The 19,017-nt window shown below is 37.7% G+C and overlaps 2 protein-coding genes across 3 annotated transcripts in view; both read left to right on the forward strand.

Moving 5' to 3' along the window:
* Nucleotides 1-11,632, forward strand: part of BNIP2 (BCL2 interacting protein 2) — a 47,916-nt gene extending 36,284 nt beyond the window's left edge. For both annotated transcript variants that reach the window (XM_070469207.1, XM_070469210.1), the window contains one exon: nt 11,601-11,632. The gene's annotated coding sequence lies outside the window, so the exon portion shown is untranslated. The remainder of the gene's footprint in view (nt 1-11,600) is intronic.
* On the forward strand, nt 11,633-18,609 carry GTF2A2 (general transcription factor IIA subunit 2). The gene is made up of 4 exons (XM_020883294.2): nt 11,633-11,721; nt 12,335-12,439; nt 15,776-15,902; nt 18,307-18,609. The coding sequence occupies exons 1-4, from the start codon at nt 11,650-11,652 to the stop codon at nt 18,330-18,332; spliced, it is 330 nt and encodes a 109-aa protein (XP_020738953.1). The 5' UTR covers nt 11,633-11,649; the 3' UTR covers nt 18,333-18,609.
* Nucleotides 18,610-19,017: the final 408 nt, after the last annotated feature.

Raw genomic sequence — 19,017 nt, forward strand, 5'->3', positions numbered from 1 at the left:
CTTTTTCACTTCCACTGTAAAATCATAAGGGATTTGATTTAGGTCATACCTGAATGGTCTAGTGGTTTTCCCTACTTTCTTCAATTTAAGTCTGAATTTGGCAATAAGGTGTTCATGATCTGAGCCACAATCAGCTCCCAGTATTGTTTTTGCTGACTGTGTAGAACTTCTCCATCTTTGGCTGCAAAGAATATAATCAGTCTGATTTCAGTATTGACCATCTGGTGATGTCCATGTGTAGAGTTGTCTCTTGTGTTGCTGGAAGAGAGTGTTTGCTATGGCCAGTGCGTTCTCTTGGCAAAACTCTATTAGCCTTTGCCCTGCTACATCCCATACTGCAAGGCCAAACTTGCCTGTTACTCCAGGTGTTTCTTTACTTCTACTTTTGCATTCCAGTCCCCTTTAATGAAAAAGACATCTTTTATGAGTGTTAGTTTTAGAAAGTCTTGTAGGTCTTCATATGTATTTTTAGCATATGTATAAATATGTATGGGCTTCCCAGGTGGTGCTAATGATAAAGAACCTGCCTGCCAGTGCAGGAGACATAAAAGACACTGGTTTGATCCCTGAGTCAGGAAGATCCCCTGGAGGAAGGCATGGCAACCCACTCCAGTATTCTTGCCTGGCAAATCCCATGGACAGAGGAGCCTGGTGGGTTACAGTCCATAGTCCAAAGAGTTGGATACAACTGAGGTGTTGTGGCATACATGCATGCATAAACATGTACAAGTGTGTATTATAAGGTCTGCCTTTTGAATATGATTCAAAATTTCTGTTGTTTTGCAGTTGCATTTTTTTGACTCCCTTCACCTCTGGCAACTGTCAGTCTGTCTGTATCTGTGCACTTGGGTTTTTTTGTTTGTTTGTTTTATAGATTGCACAAACAAGACAGAGCATTTGGTATTTTCTTCCTCTCTGACTTTTAATTCACTTAGTATCATGCCAAGTTCCATCCCTGCCATAAGTGACAAGATTTCATTCTCTTTTTCTGACACTGTGTATAGATACCATAATTTCTTTATTTCTTTAAATGTATATTTTATATTATAGTTGAGCTACAATGTGTTAGTTTCAGGTGTATAGGAAAGTGATTCAGTTATAAACTCTAAATTTATACCTTCCTTCCACCATTCCCTTTTGATAACCATAAGCGTGTCTCTTAAGTCTGTGAGCTTGTTTCTGTTTTGTAAACAAGTTCATTTGTATTATGTCACATGTAAGTGATATCATATGATATTTGCCTTTCTCTGTCTGAGTTAACTTAGTATGATAATCTCAGGGTTCATTTATGTTGCTGCAAATGGATTATTTCACTTTTTTAATGGCTGATATTCCATTTTGTATTTATGTATATATATCTCACTCACATCTTAATTCATCTGTCCATGGACATTTAGGTTGGTACCATGTCTTGACTCTTACAAACGGCACTGTGATGAACATTGGGTTGCATGTATTCTTTTGAACAACGGCTTTCTCTGAATATATGCCCAGGAGTGGGATTGGTGGATCACATGATAGTTCTCTTTTTAGTTTTTGTGTTTTAACACCCACTTTTATTTATTTTTTTAAACTTTTTGGCTATGCAGCATGGGAGATCTTAGTTCCCCACCAGAGATCGGACCTGTGCCCCCTGTATTGAAAGTGTGGCGTCCCAACCATTGAACCACCAAGGAAGTCCCTATTTTTAGTTTTGTAAGGAGTCTTTCTACTGTTGTCAATAGTGCCTACCAGTTTATATTCCCACCAAGATTGTAGGTGCATTCCCTTTTCCCCATATACTCTCCAGCATTTGTTGTTTGTAGACAACTTGATGATAGTCATTCTGACCACCCTGGGGTGATATCTCATTGTACTTTTGATTTGCATTTCTGTAACAATTACTGGTGGTGAACTTCTTTGCATGTGTCTCTTGGCCATCTTTGTGTCTTCTTTGGAGAAATGTCTATTTAGGTCTTCTAGCCATTTTTTGATTGGGTTGTTTAGTTTGATATTGCCTCCTTGAGCTTATAAATTTATATTTTTATAAGGTTATATAAATTACAAGTTTATATAAGTTTATAAATTTTGGAGATTAATCCCCTGTTGGTTGCATCCTTAGCAAATATTTTCTGCCATTCTGTGGGTTGTCTTTTTGCTTTTTTATGGTTTGTTTTACTGTGCAAAAACTTTTAAGTTTAATTAGTTCCCATTTGAGGGCTTCCTGTGACTCAAACAGTAAAGAATCTGCCTGCAATGCAGGAGACCCAGGTTCAGTCCCTCAGTCGGGAAGATCCCCTGGAGAAGGAAATCGCAAGCCGCTCAGGTACTCTTGCCTGGAGAATTCCATGGACAGACGAGCCAGGTGGGCTACAGTCCATGAGATCACAAAGAGTTGGACACAACTGAGCTACTAACTTTCACTATTTTTGTTTTTATTTCCATTACTCTTAAGAGGTTTATCCCAAAACATATTGCTGTGTCAAAGAGTACGCTGCCTATGTTTTCTTCACTTTTAGTCTATATGTGTCCCCTCATATGAAGTGGGTGTCTTGTAGACAGCACACATACAGGTCTTGTTTTTGTATCCATTTAGCCAGGCTATGTCTTTTGGTTGGCACATTTATCCATTTAATTTAAAGTATATCTATATGCATGTTCTTATTGCCATCTTAATTGTTTTGGATTTGTTTTTGACAGTCTTGTTTTTTCTTCTTTTGTTCTCTTGTGATATAATTAGAATTGTGTTTGGATTCCTTTTTCTTTTGTGTGTATGTATCTATTGTAGATTTTCAGTTTGCAGTTACCATGAGTTGCTTTTCTTTTAGTTTCAAATGTGTTTCCATTATCCTGCATTGTACTCTATTCATGGTTGCTAGATTTAGTATCATATTTGTGTGTGAATGATTTCCTACTTTTACGGTATGTTTACTTTACCTGTGAACTTCCCAATCATAATTTTCTTGTTTCTAGTTGCAGTCTTTTGTTTTCTACGTAGAGAAGTTCCTTTATCAACTGGTCTGGTGGCACTGAATTCTCTTAGCTGTTGCTTATCTGTAAAGCTTTTGATTTTGCTGTCAAATCTGAACAAGAGCTTTGCAGGTAAAATATTCTTGGTTGTTGGTTCTTCCCTTTCATCATTTTAAATGTATTGTGCCACTCCCTACTGTAGAGTTTCTGCTGAAAAATTAGCTGATAGCCTTACAGGATTTCTCTTCTTTTTCATTTGTTGTTTTTCCCTTGTTGTTTTTAATATTTATTCTTCATCTTAAATTTTGCCAGTTTGATTACTGTGTGTCTTGGTATATTCCTCCTTGGGTTTATACTATATGGGACTCTGCTTCCTGGACTTGGGGGTATCTTTTTTTTTCTTTCCCATATTAGGGATATTTTCAGCTACTACCTCTTCAAGTACTTACTCAGGTCCTATCTCTCTCTCTTCTCCTTCTGGAACCTCTATAATGCCAATGCTGGTGCATCTGTTGTTGTCCCGGAGGTCTCTTAAACTGTCCTCATTTTTTATTTTCATTCTTTTTTGTTTATTCTGCTCCATGGCAGAGATTTCCACCATTCTGTCTTCCAGCTCACTTCTCTGTTCTTCTGCATCATTTGTTCTATCGATTCCTTCTGGAGTATTTTTCATTTCATTGTGTTGTTCATTTCAGTTTGTTTCTTTTTTAGATCTTCTAGGTCTTTGTTAGGCATTTCTTGAATCTTCTTGGCCTGTGCCTCCATTCTTTTTTCAAGATCTTGAATCATCTTTACTGTCATTACTCTGAATTATTTTTTGGGTAGATTACTTATCTCCCCTTCTGGGGCTTTACCTCGTTCCTTCATCTGGGACATATTTCTCTCTTGTCTCATTTTATCTGACTTTTTGTGATTGCAGTTTCTCTTCCACAGGCTGCAGAGTTGTAGTTCTTATTTCTACTGTCTGCTCCCTTTTGGATGAGGCTGATCTAAGAGACTTTTACAAGCCTCCTGATGGGAAGGACTGGCTCCTGACCATTGGTGGGTAGAGCCGCGTCTTGTTCCTCTGATGGACAGGGCCGTGTCAAGGGGTGTGTTTAGTAGGAAACTGTAGGTCAGGAAGACTTTAGACAACCTGTCTGCCAGTGGGTGGGGCTGTGTTCCTGCCCTGTTGATAGTTTAACCTGAGGCGTCCCCATACTGGGGCCTACAGGCCGTTTCGTAAGAAAATGTCAGCCTCCAGAAGGGCTCACCAGTGAGTACTCTCCGGAACTCCTGCCACCCTCCTCTTTGTCCTCGAAATGTCACTGCTCACCTCTGTCGGAGGCCCTCCAGTACCAGCATGCAGGTCTGACCTAGTATCCTATGAGTTTCCCAGTGTCCTGGCTTCTTTACGTGTGGATATAGAAAATTTGTTTTGGTATTCCAGTTATTTAGCTGTGATTTTGGTGTTTTTGTGAGAGGAAATGATCTCATGTCCTTCTACTCTGCCATCTTGTCTCCCATCCCACAGTTTCTTTATCCATTCCATTTTTGATGGACACTTAGGTTGTCTTCATATCTTGCCTGTTCTGGATACATGTGAACATGGGGCCGCATATATCTGTCCCAGTTAGGGTTTTCTTTTTCTTTTGATAAGTACCTTAAAGTGGAATTGTTGGATCATGTGGGAGTTCTATTTTCCTTTTTGGAGAAACGTCCATACTGTTTTCTATAGTGGGTATACTAGTTTACATTCCTGTCAGCAAGTCACAGGGGTTCCCTTTAACTCACATCCTCGCCAGTACTTGCTGTTAATTGTCTTTTTGATAACTGCTAATAGTATACATTGGAATATATGAAATAGACTATATTACATGTGTAATTTATAATTTTTTTTACTGGGATTGTTTGGGTTTTTGCTGTTGAGTTTTGTGTTCTTATATGGTTTGGCTATTGGCCTCATATGAGATACATGATTTGAAAATGTTCTCCCTCATTCAGTAGGTAACCTATTCATTTTTTTATGGTTTCCTTTGTTGTGCATAAACTTTTTACTATGACCCTATCCCACTTATTTATTTTTGCTTTTATTGCTTTTGCTTCTGATGTCAGATTCAAAAAATCATCACCAAGATCTGTTTCAAGGAGCTTACCATCTCTGTTTTTTTCCTAGGAGTTTTAAGGTTTTATAGTATTAGGTCTTATATTTCAAGCCTTTAATCCATTTTGAGTTTAGTTTTGTGTATGGTGTAATATAGTGGTCCAGTGTCATTCTTTTGTCATGAGGATGCCCAGTTTTCCCAGCACCCTTTATTGAACAGACTGTCATTTCCCCATGTACAACATTCTTGTCTCCCTTATCATAAGTTAATCAACCATACACACATAGGTTTATTTCTGGGCTCTTTATTCTCTTCCATTCATCTGTACGTCTTTTTATTGGCAGTGGCATACTGTTTTCATTATGGTAGCTTCATTATAGAGTTAGATGTCAGCAGACATGATGCCTCCAGCTTTGTCCCTCTTTCTCAAGATGGCTTTGGCATTTTGGGGTCTTTCTGGTTTCATATAAATTTTAGGATTGTTTGTTCTATGTCTTTGAAAAATGCCATTGGAATTTTGATAGGAATTGTGTTGAATCTGTAAATTGCTTTAAGTAGTATGGACTTTTCAATAATATTGATTCTTCCAATCCACATGCATGGAATTTCTGTTTATTTGTATCATATACAGTTTCTTTCATCATTGTCTTGCAGTTTTCAATATCCAGATCTTTCACCTCTTTGGCTAAATTTATTTCTACATGGTTTGTTCTTTTTGAGGCAGTTTCAAACAGGATTATTTATTTCTCCTGATAATTCATTAGTAACGTCTAGTTGCTTTCTAGGTGACTCTTGGACTTATCTTAAATGGGAAATGGGGAGGACCCAAGATTCTATACTCTTACTTTTGTCAAGTTTGTATCTTCCTACTGGTACTCCTTCTTGCCCTCTTTATCCCCCTAACCTACTCCACACATTATGCTTACTGGTTTTTTGCCTTCATTTATTTTTTGAACAGATGTTTAATTTTCTTCCATTGTGTGCCAGGTAGTGTTTGTTCTTGTTGCCTGGTTTACTTCAGTGAACAAAAGCAGATAAAAAGCCCTTGCTCTGGTAGGCTTTACATTCTGCTGGAGGATGCAGAAAAGTAAACATAAAATAAGAAAACTGTATAATGTATTAGAAGGTCATGGTGCCATCAAAGAAATAGAGCAGAGTGAGGGAGATTGAGAGCTGCAGAGTGGAGGTGGGGGTGGGATTCTAAATAAGTGGTCTGTTTAGGCCCCATTAAGTTCTTAAAGGGATTAAGAAACCCAAGTGGATATCCAGGGGAAGATCATTCCAGGTAGAAAAGACAGCTGTCACAAAGGCTTATATAAGCAGGAACATGTATGTCATGTTCTAAGAAAAATAAGGAAGCCATTGTTTCCGGAGCAGGGCAAGAACAAGGGAGAGATGGTGGATGAGGTCATCGAGAAAATAGGTGGTGGTGTTTAGTCACCAAGTGGTGTCTGACTCTTTCGTGACCCCATGGACTGCAGCACACCAGGCTTCCCTGTCCCTCACCATCTTCTGGGGTTTGCCCAAGTGAATCAGTGATACTATCCAGCCATCTCATCCTCCATCACGCTGTTGTTCTACTTTCAATCTTTCCCAGCGACAAAGTCTTTTCCAGTTAGTCAGCTGTTCATATCAGGTGGCCAAAGTATTGGAGTTTCAGCTTCAGCATCAGTCCTTCCAGTGAATGTTCAGGGTTGATTTCTTTTAGGATTGATTGGTTTGATCTCCTTGCAGTCCAAGGGACTCTCAAGAGTCTTTTCCAGCACCACAGTTCGAAAGCATCAATTCTTCGGTGCTCCAAGTCTTCTTTTTGCTGACTGTATACAACTTTTCTGTCTTCAACTACAAGGAACGCTATCAATCTGATTTTGGTATTGACCATTTGGTGATATCCATGTGGAGAGTCATCTCTTGTGTTGCTGAAAAAGGGTGTTTTCTATGACCAGTGAATTCTCTTGGCAGAATTTTGTTAGCCTTTGCCTTGCTTCATTTTGTATTCCAAGGCCAAACTTGCCTGTTACTCCAGGTATCTCTTGATTTCCTCCTTTTGCATTCCAGTCCCCTGTGATGAACAGGACATCTTTTTTTGGTTTTAATTCTAGGAGGTCTTCTAGGTCTTCATAGAACTGATCAGCTTCAGCTTCTTCAGCATCAGTGGTTGGGACAGAGACTTGGATTACTGTGATATTGAATGGTTTGCCTTGAAACAAACCAAGATCATTCTGTTATTTTTAAGTACTGCATTTCAGACTCTTATTGATTATGAGGGCTACCCCATTTCTTCTGTGGGATTCTTGCCCACAGTAGTAGATACCATGGTTATCTGAATTAAATTCACCCATGCCCATCCGTTTTAGTTCACTGATTCCTAAAATGTCGATGTTTCCTCTTGCCATCTCCTGCTTGACCATGTCCAGTTTACCTTGATTCATGAATCTAACATTCCAGGTTCCTATGCAATACTTGTTCTTTACAGCATTAGATATTACTTTGATCACCAGACACATCCACAACTGAGTGTCATTTCCACTTGGGCCTAGCCGCTTCATTCTCTCTGGAGCTGTTAGTAGGTGTCCTCCACTCTTCCCCAGTAGTATACTGGACATCTGCTGACCTCGGGGGCTCATCTTTCCATGTCTTATCTTTTTGCCTTTTTATATAGTTCATGAGGTTCTCACAGCAAGTATACTGGAGTGGTTTGCCATTCCCTCCAGTGGATTACATTTTGTTAGAACTCTCCACTATCACCTGTCCAACTTGGGTGGCGCTACATGAGAGTTCTGCACAAGGAAGAGAAATATTGTGTTCTAAAAGAGTGCCTGACTGCTGAACTGGGATTAGCATTTAGAGGGCAAGCGTGGAAACGAGGAGACCAGTTAGGAAGCTATTTCCGTAATCCCAGTGACAGTTGATAGTGGCAGACATCAGGGTGACAACAGTACAAATGGTGAGAAACAACTGGATTCTGAATCCATACTGAAAGTAGAGTTAACAGGTTATGCTAGAGATTGGATGTGGAGGTAAGGTGGCCAGACCAAGGGTAGGAAAAGGTGGTCAGGAATAGCTTCACAGGTTTTTGCTTAAGCCCATAGAGGTATGGAGTTTTATCAACTGAGGTAGGAAAGACAACAAATAGAGATGCTGAGTAGGCAGTTGGATCCAGGAATGAGTTCAGAGCAAGGTCTGTGCCGGTATACGAATTTGGGGATCATCAGCAGTGGTGTGTAAAGCCATGAGACAGTGACAGCAGCAAGGAATGAGTGTAGACAGAAAGTCAGAGAACCAGGGAGGTGTCTTGTGAAATTATGAGTTAAGGGAGAAAAGTATCAACTAGCAAATGATATTGAGGAGGAGGGACCAGTAAATTTAAGGGAACGACCCTAAAAGTGCACTAGCCCAGAAACTAAGACAAGATCCTTTATCAAAGAGGAGGGAACAGTCAGCTTTGCCAAATGCTTAAGTCTGGTGAGAACTAAGAGTTGAGGATTATTAGTTGTAGCATTGCCAGTGATAACCTTCACAATCTGTTTCATTTAATGCTTGAGGCAAAACTTTAAGTTGAAGAGAAAATGTGAGAAAAGGAATGAGAGACCGTGAATACAAACAACTATTCGGCGTTTTTGCTACATAGAGGAATAGAGAAATAAAGTGAGGCTGGTGGGAAAAGCAAGTTGAGACTTTTTAAGATGAGAGATATAGCTCCTGTTTGTTCATGGGAAAGATCCATAGACAGGGGAATTTGATAGAGAAGGAATAATTGAATTCTTGGAACAATATCCTGTGCTAGAGAGGTTAGGGCCTGGTACACAGGTAGAAGGATTGTATTTAGGTAACAACATGGACAGTTTGACTTTAGTGACGAGCAGAGTATGTAGATACTGATAGGTGCTTAGATGTAGTTTTGAGAGTTAAAATTCTTACTGCTTCACTTCCTTCAGTAAAGTAGAAAACCTATTATAAATGCACCTAATGGCAATACAATTTGATATTGGCATTTTGACATATCACCAAGTTATTTATTCACGAACAGATACTGAATTCATACTGTGTACTAGGCATTGCTCCAGATGATAAATATATAAGTGAATGAAAGTCCTATCTTTAGGGAACATCTGTTTTAGTGGGGATGGAAACAGGATAAGCACATTTATATCAGCTTCAGTTTGCGGTATGAATGAAAATGAAGCAGTGCAAAGGGAAAGCAGGGAAGTTCTTTTTTCTAGGTTGGTTACAAAACTCATTTCCAATGAAGTAATACCTGAGCAGATATCTGAATCAAATGAGAGGGTAAACCATGCAGGTACCTGCACAGAACATTTGAACCAAAAAGAACAGCCAGTGCCAAGGCCCTAAACAAGAACATCTTGCCATATTGAAGCAGAGGACTGGTACGGCCGAAGCAGAGTCAATGAGAGAGTGGGTGGAAGAAGTCAAGTTCCAGAGACACAGTGGAGGGCCCAGGTCATTCAGGCCTTGAAGACCATTAGGAGGACTTTGGTTTTTACTTTGAAGTAGGATGCTGCCATGAGAGGTTTTGATGGGTGAGTGGTGTGATTTTATTTCTGTTTTAAAAAGTTCACTGTAACAAATCAAGGGGCAGGCAGGGGTGGGACAGACAAGGGTAGAAAGAGGGTGACCCCTTACTTTTCTGTCACTGTAAATCTTAGTGACAGATGATGGTGATCTAGTACTAGCAGTGGAGATGGTCAGAGTTGTTTGATTCTGGCTGTATTCAGAAGGAAAGCTGAAAGGATTTGCTGATAGCTTGCATGCAGCATGAGAGAGAAGTTGACTGTAAGGTTTTTGGGCCATCTTTCTGGAAGGCTAGATTTACTATTAATGGGGGTAGGCAAACCAGGGGCAGAAAAGTTTTGAAGAAAGAATATCAAGAATTTGGTTTTGACTAATTTAATTTGATCTACTACTTGATATTTCCATCCAGTGTCAAGGATGCCATTTTGTGTGCAGCAACATGGGCATATGAAAGGTCAGGAATGGCAAAAAGTTTGCGTGTCACCAGCCGATAAATACAATGTATGTAAAGTTGTAGCCTAGATAGGGTAATTAAGGGAGTAAACAAATACGGAGAAGACATAAGAAGCCTTGGGGTACTCAGGACTTAGAAGTCAGAAGCTAGAAGTCAGGTTGCTGAGGAGCAGGCCACCAAAGGAACAAGAAACTAGTACCCCGTGGGTGGGAGGAGACTGAATGTGGGGTCGCAGAAGCCAGAGGAAAGACCGGGAAGGCAGGAGTGATCAGGTGTGTCAAATGCTCACAAAGTATGTAATGTGCAGGCAGGTATTATTTTTTGCTAAGTTTTACTGATGGTTACTCTTGGTGTACAGCTGTCTCCTTCTGTCCATCTCTAGACTGAAAGTGTCGCGAGGTCAGGGATCTTACACGCAACATGTGGTCGAAGCTCAGAGTTTGTTGAATCTGTAGTCTTCAAGCCCTTATCCCGCATCTCTCTAAACTTGTCTTCAAGTATGCCCTTTACATTGCTGCCCGTTTGTCTGACCTTTCCTGCCTAGAAAGCTTTAGGGGCTCCCCCTACCTTCACTGTAAAACTCTGGCATCTTTCCTGACAAATCATCTGTCATCTTTTTCAGCCTCATGTCCTGCCACTTCCTATTCATATACCTATGCCCTAATATGGATTAATTTGCAGTTCTCTCTGTAGACTGTATGATTTCATCCTTCCATGGCTTTACTCCTCCTGTTTTTTCAGCCTGAGGTGACTTTCCTCCTTTGCTTGGCTGAAGTCTAGCTTGAAGAAATCAGGAAGGTTTTGTGAGCCAGCTCATTCAATCAGCTTCTGTGTAATCTGTCACAGTTCTTATTCTCTATTAAATTTCTTTTGTATGTCTTTGTATGTTTACCTTCCCAAAACTATAAATTATCTAAAATCAGAGTATATCTTTATCTTGCTCTCCCATGATACCTGTCACAGTGCTATCTTGGTAGGCACTATAAATACTGCATTTTAAGAGAACAGGAAGATGAAGGGGAAGGCACACAAATGTGAGCTGGAGATTGAATCATTGCCTTGGCAGTAAGTGGGAAAAAAATGGTACATGGTAAAGTCCAGAGTAGATCAGAAGGTAGATGTTTGAAAGAAATGATAAAGGTTTACATTTATATACACACACACACGCACACTTTGTATAAAGGAGTGTAAATGCCTATGTTGAAATAATAGAAAAACAGAAAAATCATTTTTAACCATTCCTTGTAATTCCTAAGTTATTATATAGTATATGTAGTATGTGCTGAGTCATTCAGTCACGTCCAATTCTTTGTGATCCTTTGGACTGTAATCCACCAGGTTCCTCTGCCGGTGGCATTTTTCAGGCAAGAATACTGGAATAGGTCGCGATTTTCCTCCTCCAGGGGATCTTCCCGACCCAGGGATTAGACCCATGTCCCCTGTGCCTCCGCCATCGCAGGCGGATTCTTTACCCACTGATGCCATCAGGGAAGCCCACTGATAGTGTCTATTTGAATATATGAAGTAGACTGTATTACATATTTTATAATTTTTTTAATACTTTCATATTAAATCTTTAGGACTTCAATGCAAGCCTGAATTAAAAAAAGAATTTCTCCCTCCTAAGCCATGGCATATCAGTTGTATAGAAATACCACATTGGGAAACAGTCTTCAGGAGAGCCTCGATGAGCTTATACAGGTGAGAAACTAAAAATCAACATTTTTATTTAGATGGATGTATGGTAATTCTTGTTCTCATAATTATGAAAATAGCATACTGTGTGCAGCTTTAACTTTAGACAAGTTAATGCAAGTCTTGAGATGTAAATTAGAATTTTGGATTCATATTTTTAATTTTAGGAAAATTAATGTTTTTTACATAAACTTCTCATCCAAGTACATATTGTGTATTTCTATTTATTTTCTTATATCTTGAACTTTGATGAAGTTTATTAGATTTTTTTTTAACATATTACTGATCCCAAGTTTTCTCTCAAGACTTGGTTCCTTCAATTTATCAGTGAAAACTTCTTTCCAGACACTGTGAAGGAGTGACAGACAAAAGTTTTGTCCTGATGTTGTAACATCACTGCATGTTTTCTTTTCAAAATTATGTTTGTTTCAAGATAGTGTAAGAAAATACTGTCAGGTTTTGCCTATTAATTGCCTGTTATCACAAAAAAAAGAACAAGGGATTCAAGTTTAGAGGCTCTGATTAACCTTAGTTAAATTTTAGATGATAACTCATGTATTTTTATTTTTGTCTTTACTGTTCTTCCCAGACAGGATTCATGACCTTTATTTTTTCTCAGTCTCAACAGATTACCCCCCAGCTTGCCCTTCAAGTTCTACTTCAGTTTGATAAGGCTATCAATGCAGCATTGGCACAGAGGGTCAGGAACCGAGTCAACTTCAGGGTAAGGATATATTCTTAAATCTAGAAGCTGCACCGTGGTGGTTACAGTAGTGATTTTACAGTACCTCTGTATTTATTGATCATAAAAAGAGATGACTTAATCAAACTTTAAAACTTGTTTTAGAACAACTGAATCCTGTTTTATATTTAAATGATATATCTACCAGTTCATCCACTTAATGTGAGATACAGTTGTTTTTGGATTTTTATTCCATTATTTCATAAATCAGCCTATGTATGTTTGGCTACCTTCCTTGAAGAGTTAGTGAGATTTCAAACATCTGAAACAGTATCTTCAGGATTGAAGGTAAGTGAGAGTAATCTCTAAGGATCAGTTATGATTTTTAAACTCTGGCCAGGGAAGTATAATTTCTAGAAATTTCATGTTGCATCCCACCTACTCTTAGATAGCATGGCTTATTGGCAGACCTGTTGGCAGATAATGATCTCTTCTGGTAGCTAGGTCTCATAGGGATCATTTATACTTTGAACAGTAAGCCCAAACCAAACAAAATCTTAATTTGATAGTAAATTCAGGTTAAAAGATATGAAAATCATCATATAAAAAGCATATATGGTAATTTGTGTTTAAGAGAATGTCAGTGTTTGGGGTCTTTTTTTCTTAGCTGGTGATGAAAAACACAAAAGACAAAATGCCATTTATTCAGCAAACATTTCAATGCCTGTTAGTACAAGGCATTGTTCTAGATATTGGGTATAGAGGGCAAAAGAAGACAAACAGCGCCACATTTGACTTAGTTACGTGAAGGGATAAAATCTGCATGTATTTTATATTTGTAAACAAGTCACACCAGTTTCACATGCCTAATAATTATCTAGAGTAAAATATGTCTTTATAAAATTTCATTATTAGATTCTTGAACAGTAGTAATTCTGGCAAAGTCAGCTTTTTTTGTACGGTCATACATACACATCTGCCTAGTTTTTTATTTCAAAACTTGATCCTTTAAATTGAGCCATGTTGGTACGTAAACTTTAACCCATGTAGAGAATTTGTTTACAGAGTCATAGGGTTCATAAGGTCTGAGTGATCACCTACTTAGTGTAGATTTCTAGTATGAATCTGTTTAAAGGATTTAAAAAGTGTTAGTTATAGATACAGGTAAAAAAAATGTGGGAAAAATGTATATTAAAGATACAGTATAACTGCATATTATCATATACAAGGAGTATTTTGAATATAAAGTTTTGAATTTTAGCATATTTCAATGTTCACATGCTAATTGTAAATCACAGTGACCTACCTAGTTCACATTATTGACACAGCTACCACCGACTGGATATGACAGTAACCTACATGTTCATAGGCTCATGGATTATACACACACTCAGGGATGCCAGAGATGAACACTGAAGTTGGCATTTGGTTTTTCAGCCTTCCAAAAGACTCAAACTATAGTCAAAAGAACAGATCTAATTAAAAAAAATTTTTTTTACACTTACAACTCTTTTTTTACTTAATATGTTCTGAGTGATTTTCAATGCATTAATCCCACTCCTCTATTGAAACTTCTCTTGCCAAGTTATTGATAAATCCAATAATGTACAGTCAGTAATACTGTTGATTAATCTCTTGAAACCCATACTTCCCTTGAAACCATACTGTTCTAGCTTTCCTTCTATCCTCTGACCCCTCTCTCAGGCTGCTTTGTAATTTTCCTACTGTCTGTACCACTTAATTGTTGGTTTTCCTAAGGGGTTATCTAGGGCTTCACATATGCTCCTTTCATGATCTCATCCAGCCTTTGACTTTAAAGCTGGTATTCTCCCATGCGTGCTTTTACAGTCAGCTGTTCACTGGATACAGTAAGTTGTAGCTCAAACTCAAATTTAACTTTCCTCCCAAACCAGCTTTTTCTATGAATGCGTTGTTACACGAGCCAGAAACTTGGGAATAACAAAGACTTCTCTCTTCACTATCCAGCCATATCCAGTTGGTTGTCAAGTTTTGACAGATCTACTTTCTAAAACCTCTCCACTTCTCAGGACCCTTTGCTCCTGCTATTGCCCAGCCTTTTTCACCTATTTGACACAGCCAGCTAAAGTATCAGCTTCTTAGGGGCTCTCCATCCTCCAGTCAGACTCCCCTCTAGTCTGGTCTTCATGCCATCACCAAAAATGCAATTTTGGTACACTACTGCTCTGCTTGAAATCCTTCATTGACCTCCTAAAACCCTCAGGATATGAAAGCTTTCCCAAGGTTCATGATCTCTTTTACTTAGGACCTCCTGTCATATTCTGGTTTCTGGAACTTATTATCCCATTCCAAGTATTCATTTCTGCTATCCCACCTTTCTTTCCCTTGACTCCTTAGTCTCTGGAACTCAAGCATTCTCTGTCCTGTCTTCTACAGCCATAGGTGCCCCTGCTAGACTCCAAGTAACTCAAGCTCACATAGCACTTCACACTGTGTATTTACTTGTTTTAATGATCTTCCCTGCTCAGCTAAACCTCTTGGGTGGCAGGGATCATATGTGTATTGCTTACCATTGTATCCTAAGCACTTAGGATGGTATTAAGTCATAACCATTATAGTTTCCCTAGTCATCCTAACTTTGTACGACATTAAGTTATGAGACATTAAGTAAATGAGAACTCACATTTTGGTATTATAGGTAACACTGTTTTTTCTGGTTTGAAGGTTGTAGGCATATAACTTATCTTACCAAATACTAAATTTCAGTGTTTTGTGAATCCGCGTGCGTGTGTATGTGGCTCAGGTTTTGATTATATTCTGCTGGCATTCATCCTTGCACCTTCATCACACTCTTCCAGAAGAACCTTTTAATGTTCAGACACACATTTTTCCTAAAAGAAGTTAGTTAGAAGAATGTCAGTTGCACAGGACAATAATGTTATCATCTCAGTGGCTAATATAGTAATGTTTCTAGGAATTCCATGGATTTGTACAAATTTGGAGAATTAACATACACAATAAAATAAGTTGCTTTTTAAAAGTATTTTCATAAAAATTCAAATGCATTTTCATAATTTCACCATATGGGGGCAGTAGAAATACAAATTCAAATTTCCCTTCAGCTTTTCTTCAAATTTCAGGTGAGTAATTTGCAGGCTCTTCCAGTGCTGGAAATAGTCTGCTAACTAAAATAAACTCTTACCTTGGCATATTTATCTAGGATTTTTTTTTTAAGTAGTAGTATGGTATTTTAACACTTAGCTTGCTTGCTTTATTTTCCTTAATTTTCATCCTATTTTGAGAATTATGTACTTGTAGCTAGGATTTCGTATGTCTGGAGAATAATGTGAGGGGGAAAAAATGACTTTTCATGGTTTGCCTCAATGTTTTGTTTTAAAGGGCTCTCTAAATACATACAGATTCTGCGATAACGTGTGGACTTTTGTATTGAATGATGTTGAATTCAGAGAGGTGACAGAACTTATTAAAGTGGATAAAGTGAAAATTGTAGCCTGTGATGGTAAAAGTAAGTGTCTACCCTAATTACTATGAAAGCAAAGCTACTTGAAATCTTGTTTTCATGTGTCTTTAGACAGTCATCTGAAAGTAAGGGGGGAAGTTGGCTAATGATCTAGAGACCTGTCTTCCTTCTCAGATTCTAAATTCTGGATCTCAAATAGTCCTCTTACTAACTTTAGGTATAAACATTTCATATGACACATAGACTACTTGCACAGGTTGAATTTGTGTTGGGGAAAGGGGAACAAATTAGTAAGCTTTTCTTCCCTATTTGTTACAGGTTTGAAGTATTTCTCAAGCTTTTTCTTTAAGGAAGTGTTTAATTTCAACAATTTATCCTATGGTTTCTGTGTTGTTGGATAGCTATACATTTTAAAGTGATTATTTAAAATCTTTTAAATAATTATAAGAGCCCCGTCAGTCATAAAGGTAAACATCTAGTCTTCTCATCTGTTACGCGCAGATGTTTTCACAGCAGACCTAAGAACTTGTTCATGCCTTTAATGTTTCAGAAACTGTTTGTCTCTGCTTTCTGTCCCATGATTAAATTCAATTATCAAAAATAAAATAAATATAAAAATTGTATTTTAAATATACTTACTTTTACTTTGTATTCTGAACAGTTTGTATTTAAAGCAATTATTCCTGAAATTCAGTAGAGAAGACTGTCACATTCCAAGAAGGGGAGTTGTGAAAAGCAAGAGAAAGACAAATGTGGAAAGCAAAACACTACATTTCTTGGGTTATAGGTCTTTATTGTTATAATTTGCGTTTGAAAGAAACGCTCTAACACTGAAAAGATATAAAGACAGAAAACCACACAGAAGAAAAGACATCATTTGTAACATCATCTGGAGATAACATATCACTTGAGTATATGATCGTCTAGCCTTTGCTTATATATATCTTTATAGTAATACTCATTTGTGAATACATCGTTTTTCACACAACTCATTAACTGTTGTTCTCTTAAACCTGATTTTTGACAGCTGCCTGAAATTATACCTTTCTCTCTTTTTAAAGAAATTGTCTTTTCCAGATGTCAGTCTCTCTAAAATGAGCAATGTTATAGTGGCTTGTACGTTTCAGAAGGTTAACTAGGAATAATCATTCTAAGAACTTTAGGATGACTTTATATAGTTATCATATACTTTGGTCCTTGTTATAACAACAACAACAGACGTGTTTAAAAATAGCTCCTGCATCACAAGTGATAACATTTCTGTACGTCAGATAATGTATTTTTTTTCCCAAGTCTTTCTTATAATTTAGGCTAAGAGCATCCTTACAACCCTTAGGTTTTCAGACTTTTACACTATAGAATTTGAGCACTACTGTGTAATTTCTAGACCTCTACCAAAATGAGTTAATTATATGGAGCAGTATCCTGATGGAAATTTTCTGTCTGTACTCTCCTGTAGCTACATCTGATATTAAGCACTTGAAAGGGATTAGGGTAGCTGAGATATTTAATGGTCTCATTTTTATTAGTTAACCTTTAACCACATATGCCTAGCCAGTGACTACCATATTGGACAGCACAGATATAGACTAGCAGAGTGTCAGTTTCAATTATTTGAAACATATTTAATAGCCAAAAAGTCAGTGAAGGCCCCTGAGCAAACTTAATATCAAAGAGTCCATGTAAGCATAGGTATTTTACTTATAAGTGGTCCTTAAAGTATATTTCTCTTGTTTCTTAAAGATAAAAGATGTATCTTATTTTCTCAAACTTTAGTGGATGTAAAGTACAAATCAGCCTTAACCTCCTTCAGTGGCTTCTGAGGAGCTTGCTTCACTTACAGCACAGTATAAGTGATTGCTCTTCAAAGGAAAAATTGTTGAGTATTCAAGAAAAGTTTAGATTGTGTTCCATGTTCCTCTATGTCAGCAGAAAAAAACAGTCATTAAAATATAAATGGCTGTGGCAGTTGGAGGTGGATTAAGTAATAATACCATTCCTAACCAGATAAATGCAGTGCTACTGTGAAATAAAACCATTTTTTCTACAGGTCCGCTTTCTGAAATACAGTTCAGTTCCTAACAGAGAAGCAGAGATAAAGTGATAGTGGCTAGAATTTGGGGGTTTTTTTCTCACCAGGAATTAAATACAAATTTCTCCTGATTATACATTATTGTCCTTTTTGGTTTTAAATTTTGGGAAAGTAGAGAACCTGAAAAAAAGTATATAAGCCAAATGTAATATGACATGATTTTTCTTAACATAAATATGGAGGCTAAAGGTTGACTTTCCTATTAAGGTAAAACAGCATTTAAGTACAGAAGATACTACTGTGGTCAGCTTTTTGTCTCCCCTTCTTCACCACCGTTAGTTCCTGTTTACTTTTGAAAGATTTTCTCGAAATATTTAAGTTGCTTCTTGAACTTACTCTTTTTCTTCTGTTTCCTAGATACTGGCTCCAGTACTACAGAATGAGTAGAAAAAAGAAGTGGCTTTTTTAATGCCATCCTGTTACCGTTCATCGCTTTTTGAAGAGAAGCATAGAAGAGACTTTTTTTTTTTAATTTATTCTAGCATTGCAGAAATGACTACTCTGTGCTATACTATCAGAGAATTCCAATAGAAAGAAGCTCATAACTCTGTACCCTCTTTAGTATACAGCATGAAAAAACAGAACTTTTTTTTTTAATGACAAATCAAACATTGTTGCCTTCCTAGGACCATTCCTTAATAAATTCATTTTAAAACTCAATGTGAGTAATAACTGCTAGAGCTACTAAACTCACAATATGAAGATACTAGTTAAGCATTTTGAAAGAGTGCCGTGTTCCTTGCAGAGGAAATTAGAACATGTGTTCATTTCAGTAGAGTCAAGTTAGTTATCAATTGCAAGTTTAACTGATGAAAGCATTAGCAGGGCAAAACCAAAATTCCAGACTGGAACTTTCCTTATAAAAAATCTGTTTTTCAAAGTGCAAAAACAAGGGTAATCACTGGTGTGAAAAACTCAACTAGACAGTTTATATAGCTAAAATAAGGGCTTCCTTTGTAGCTCAGCTGGTGAAGAATCCACCTGCAATGCAGGAGACCTGGGTTCAACCCCTGGGTTGGGAAGATCCCCTGGAGAAGGGAAAGGCTACCCACTCCAGTATTCTGGCCT

This window comes from Odocoileus virginianus, chromosome 6 (assembly GCF_023699985.2).
Source record: "Odocoileus virginianus isolate 20LAN1187 ecotype Illinois chromosome 6, Ovbor_1.2, whole genome shotgun sequence".
NCBI lineage: Eukaryota > Metazoa > Chordata > Mammalia > Artiodactyla > Cervidae > Odocoileus > Odocoileus virginianus.

Excerpts from the sequence above, each read along its gene's own strand:
- GTF2A2 (XM_020883294.2), top strand. The coding sequence starts at position 11,650 with ATGGCATATCAGTTGTATAGAAATACCACATTGGGAAACAGTCTTCAG. Across the intron at positions 12,440-15,775 it reads GGAACCGAGTCAACTTCAGG|GGCTCTCTAAATACATACAG; the intron begins GTAAGGATATAT and ends TTTGTTTTAAAG. Across the intron at positions 15,903-18,306 it reads TGTAGCCTGTGATGGTAAAA|ATACTGGCTCCAGTACTACA; the intron begins GTAAGTGTCTAC and ends TCTGTTTCCTAG.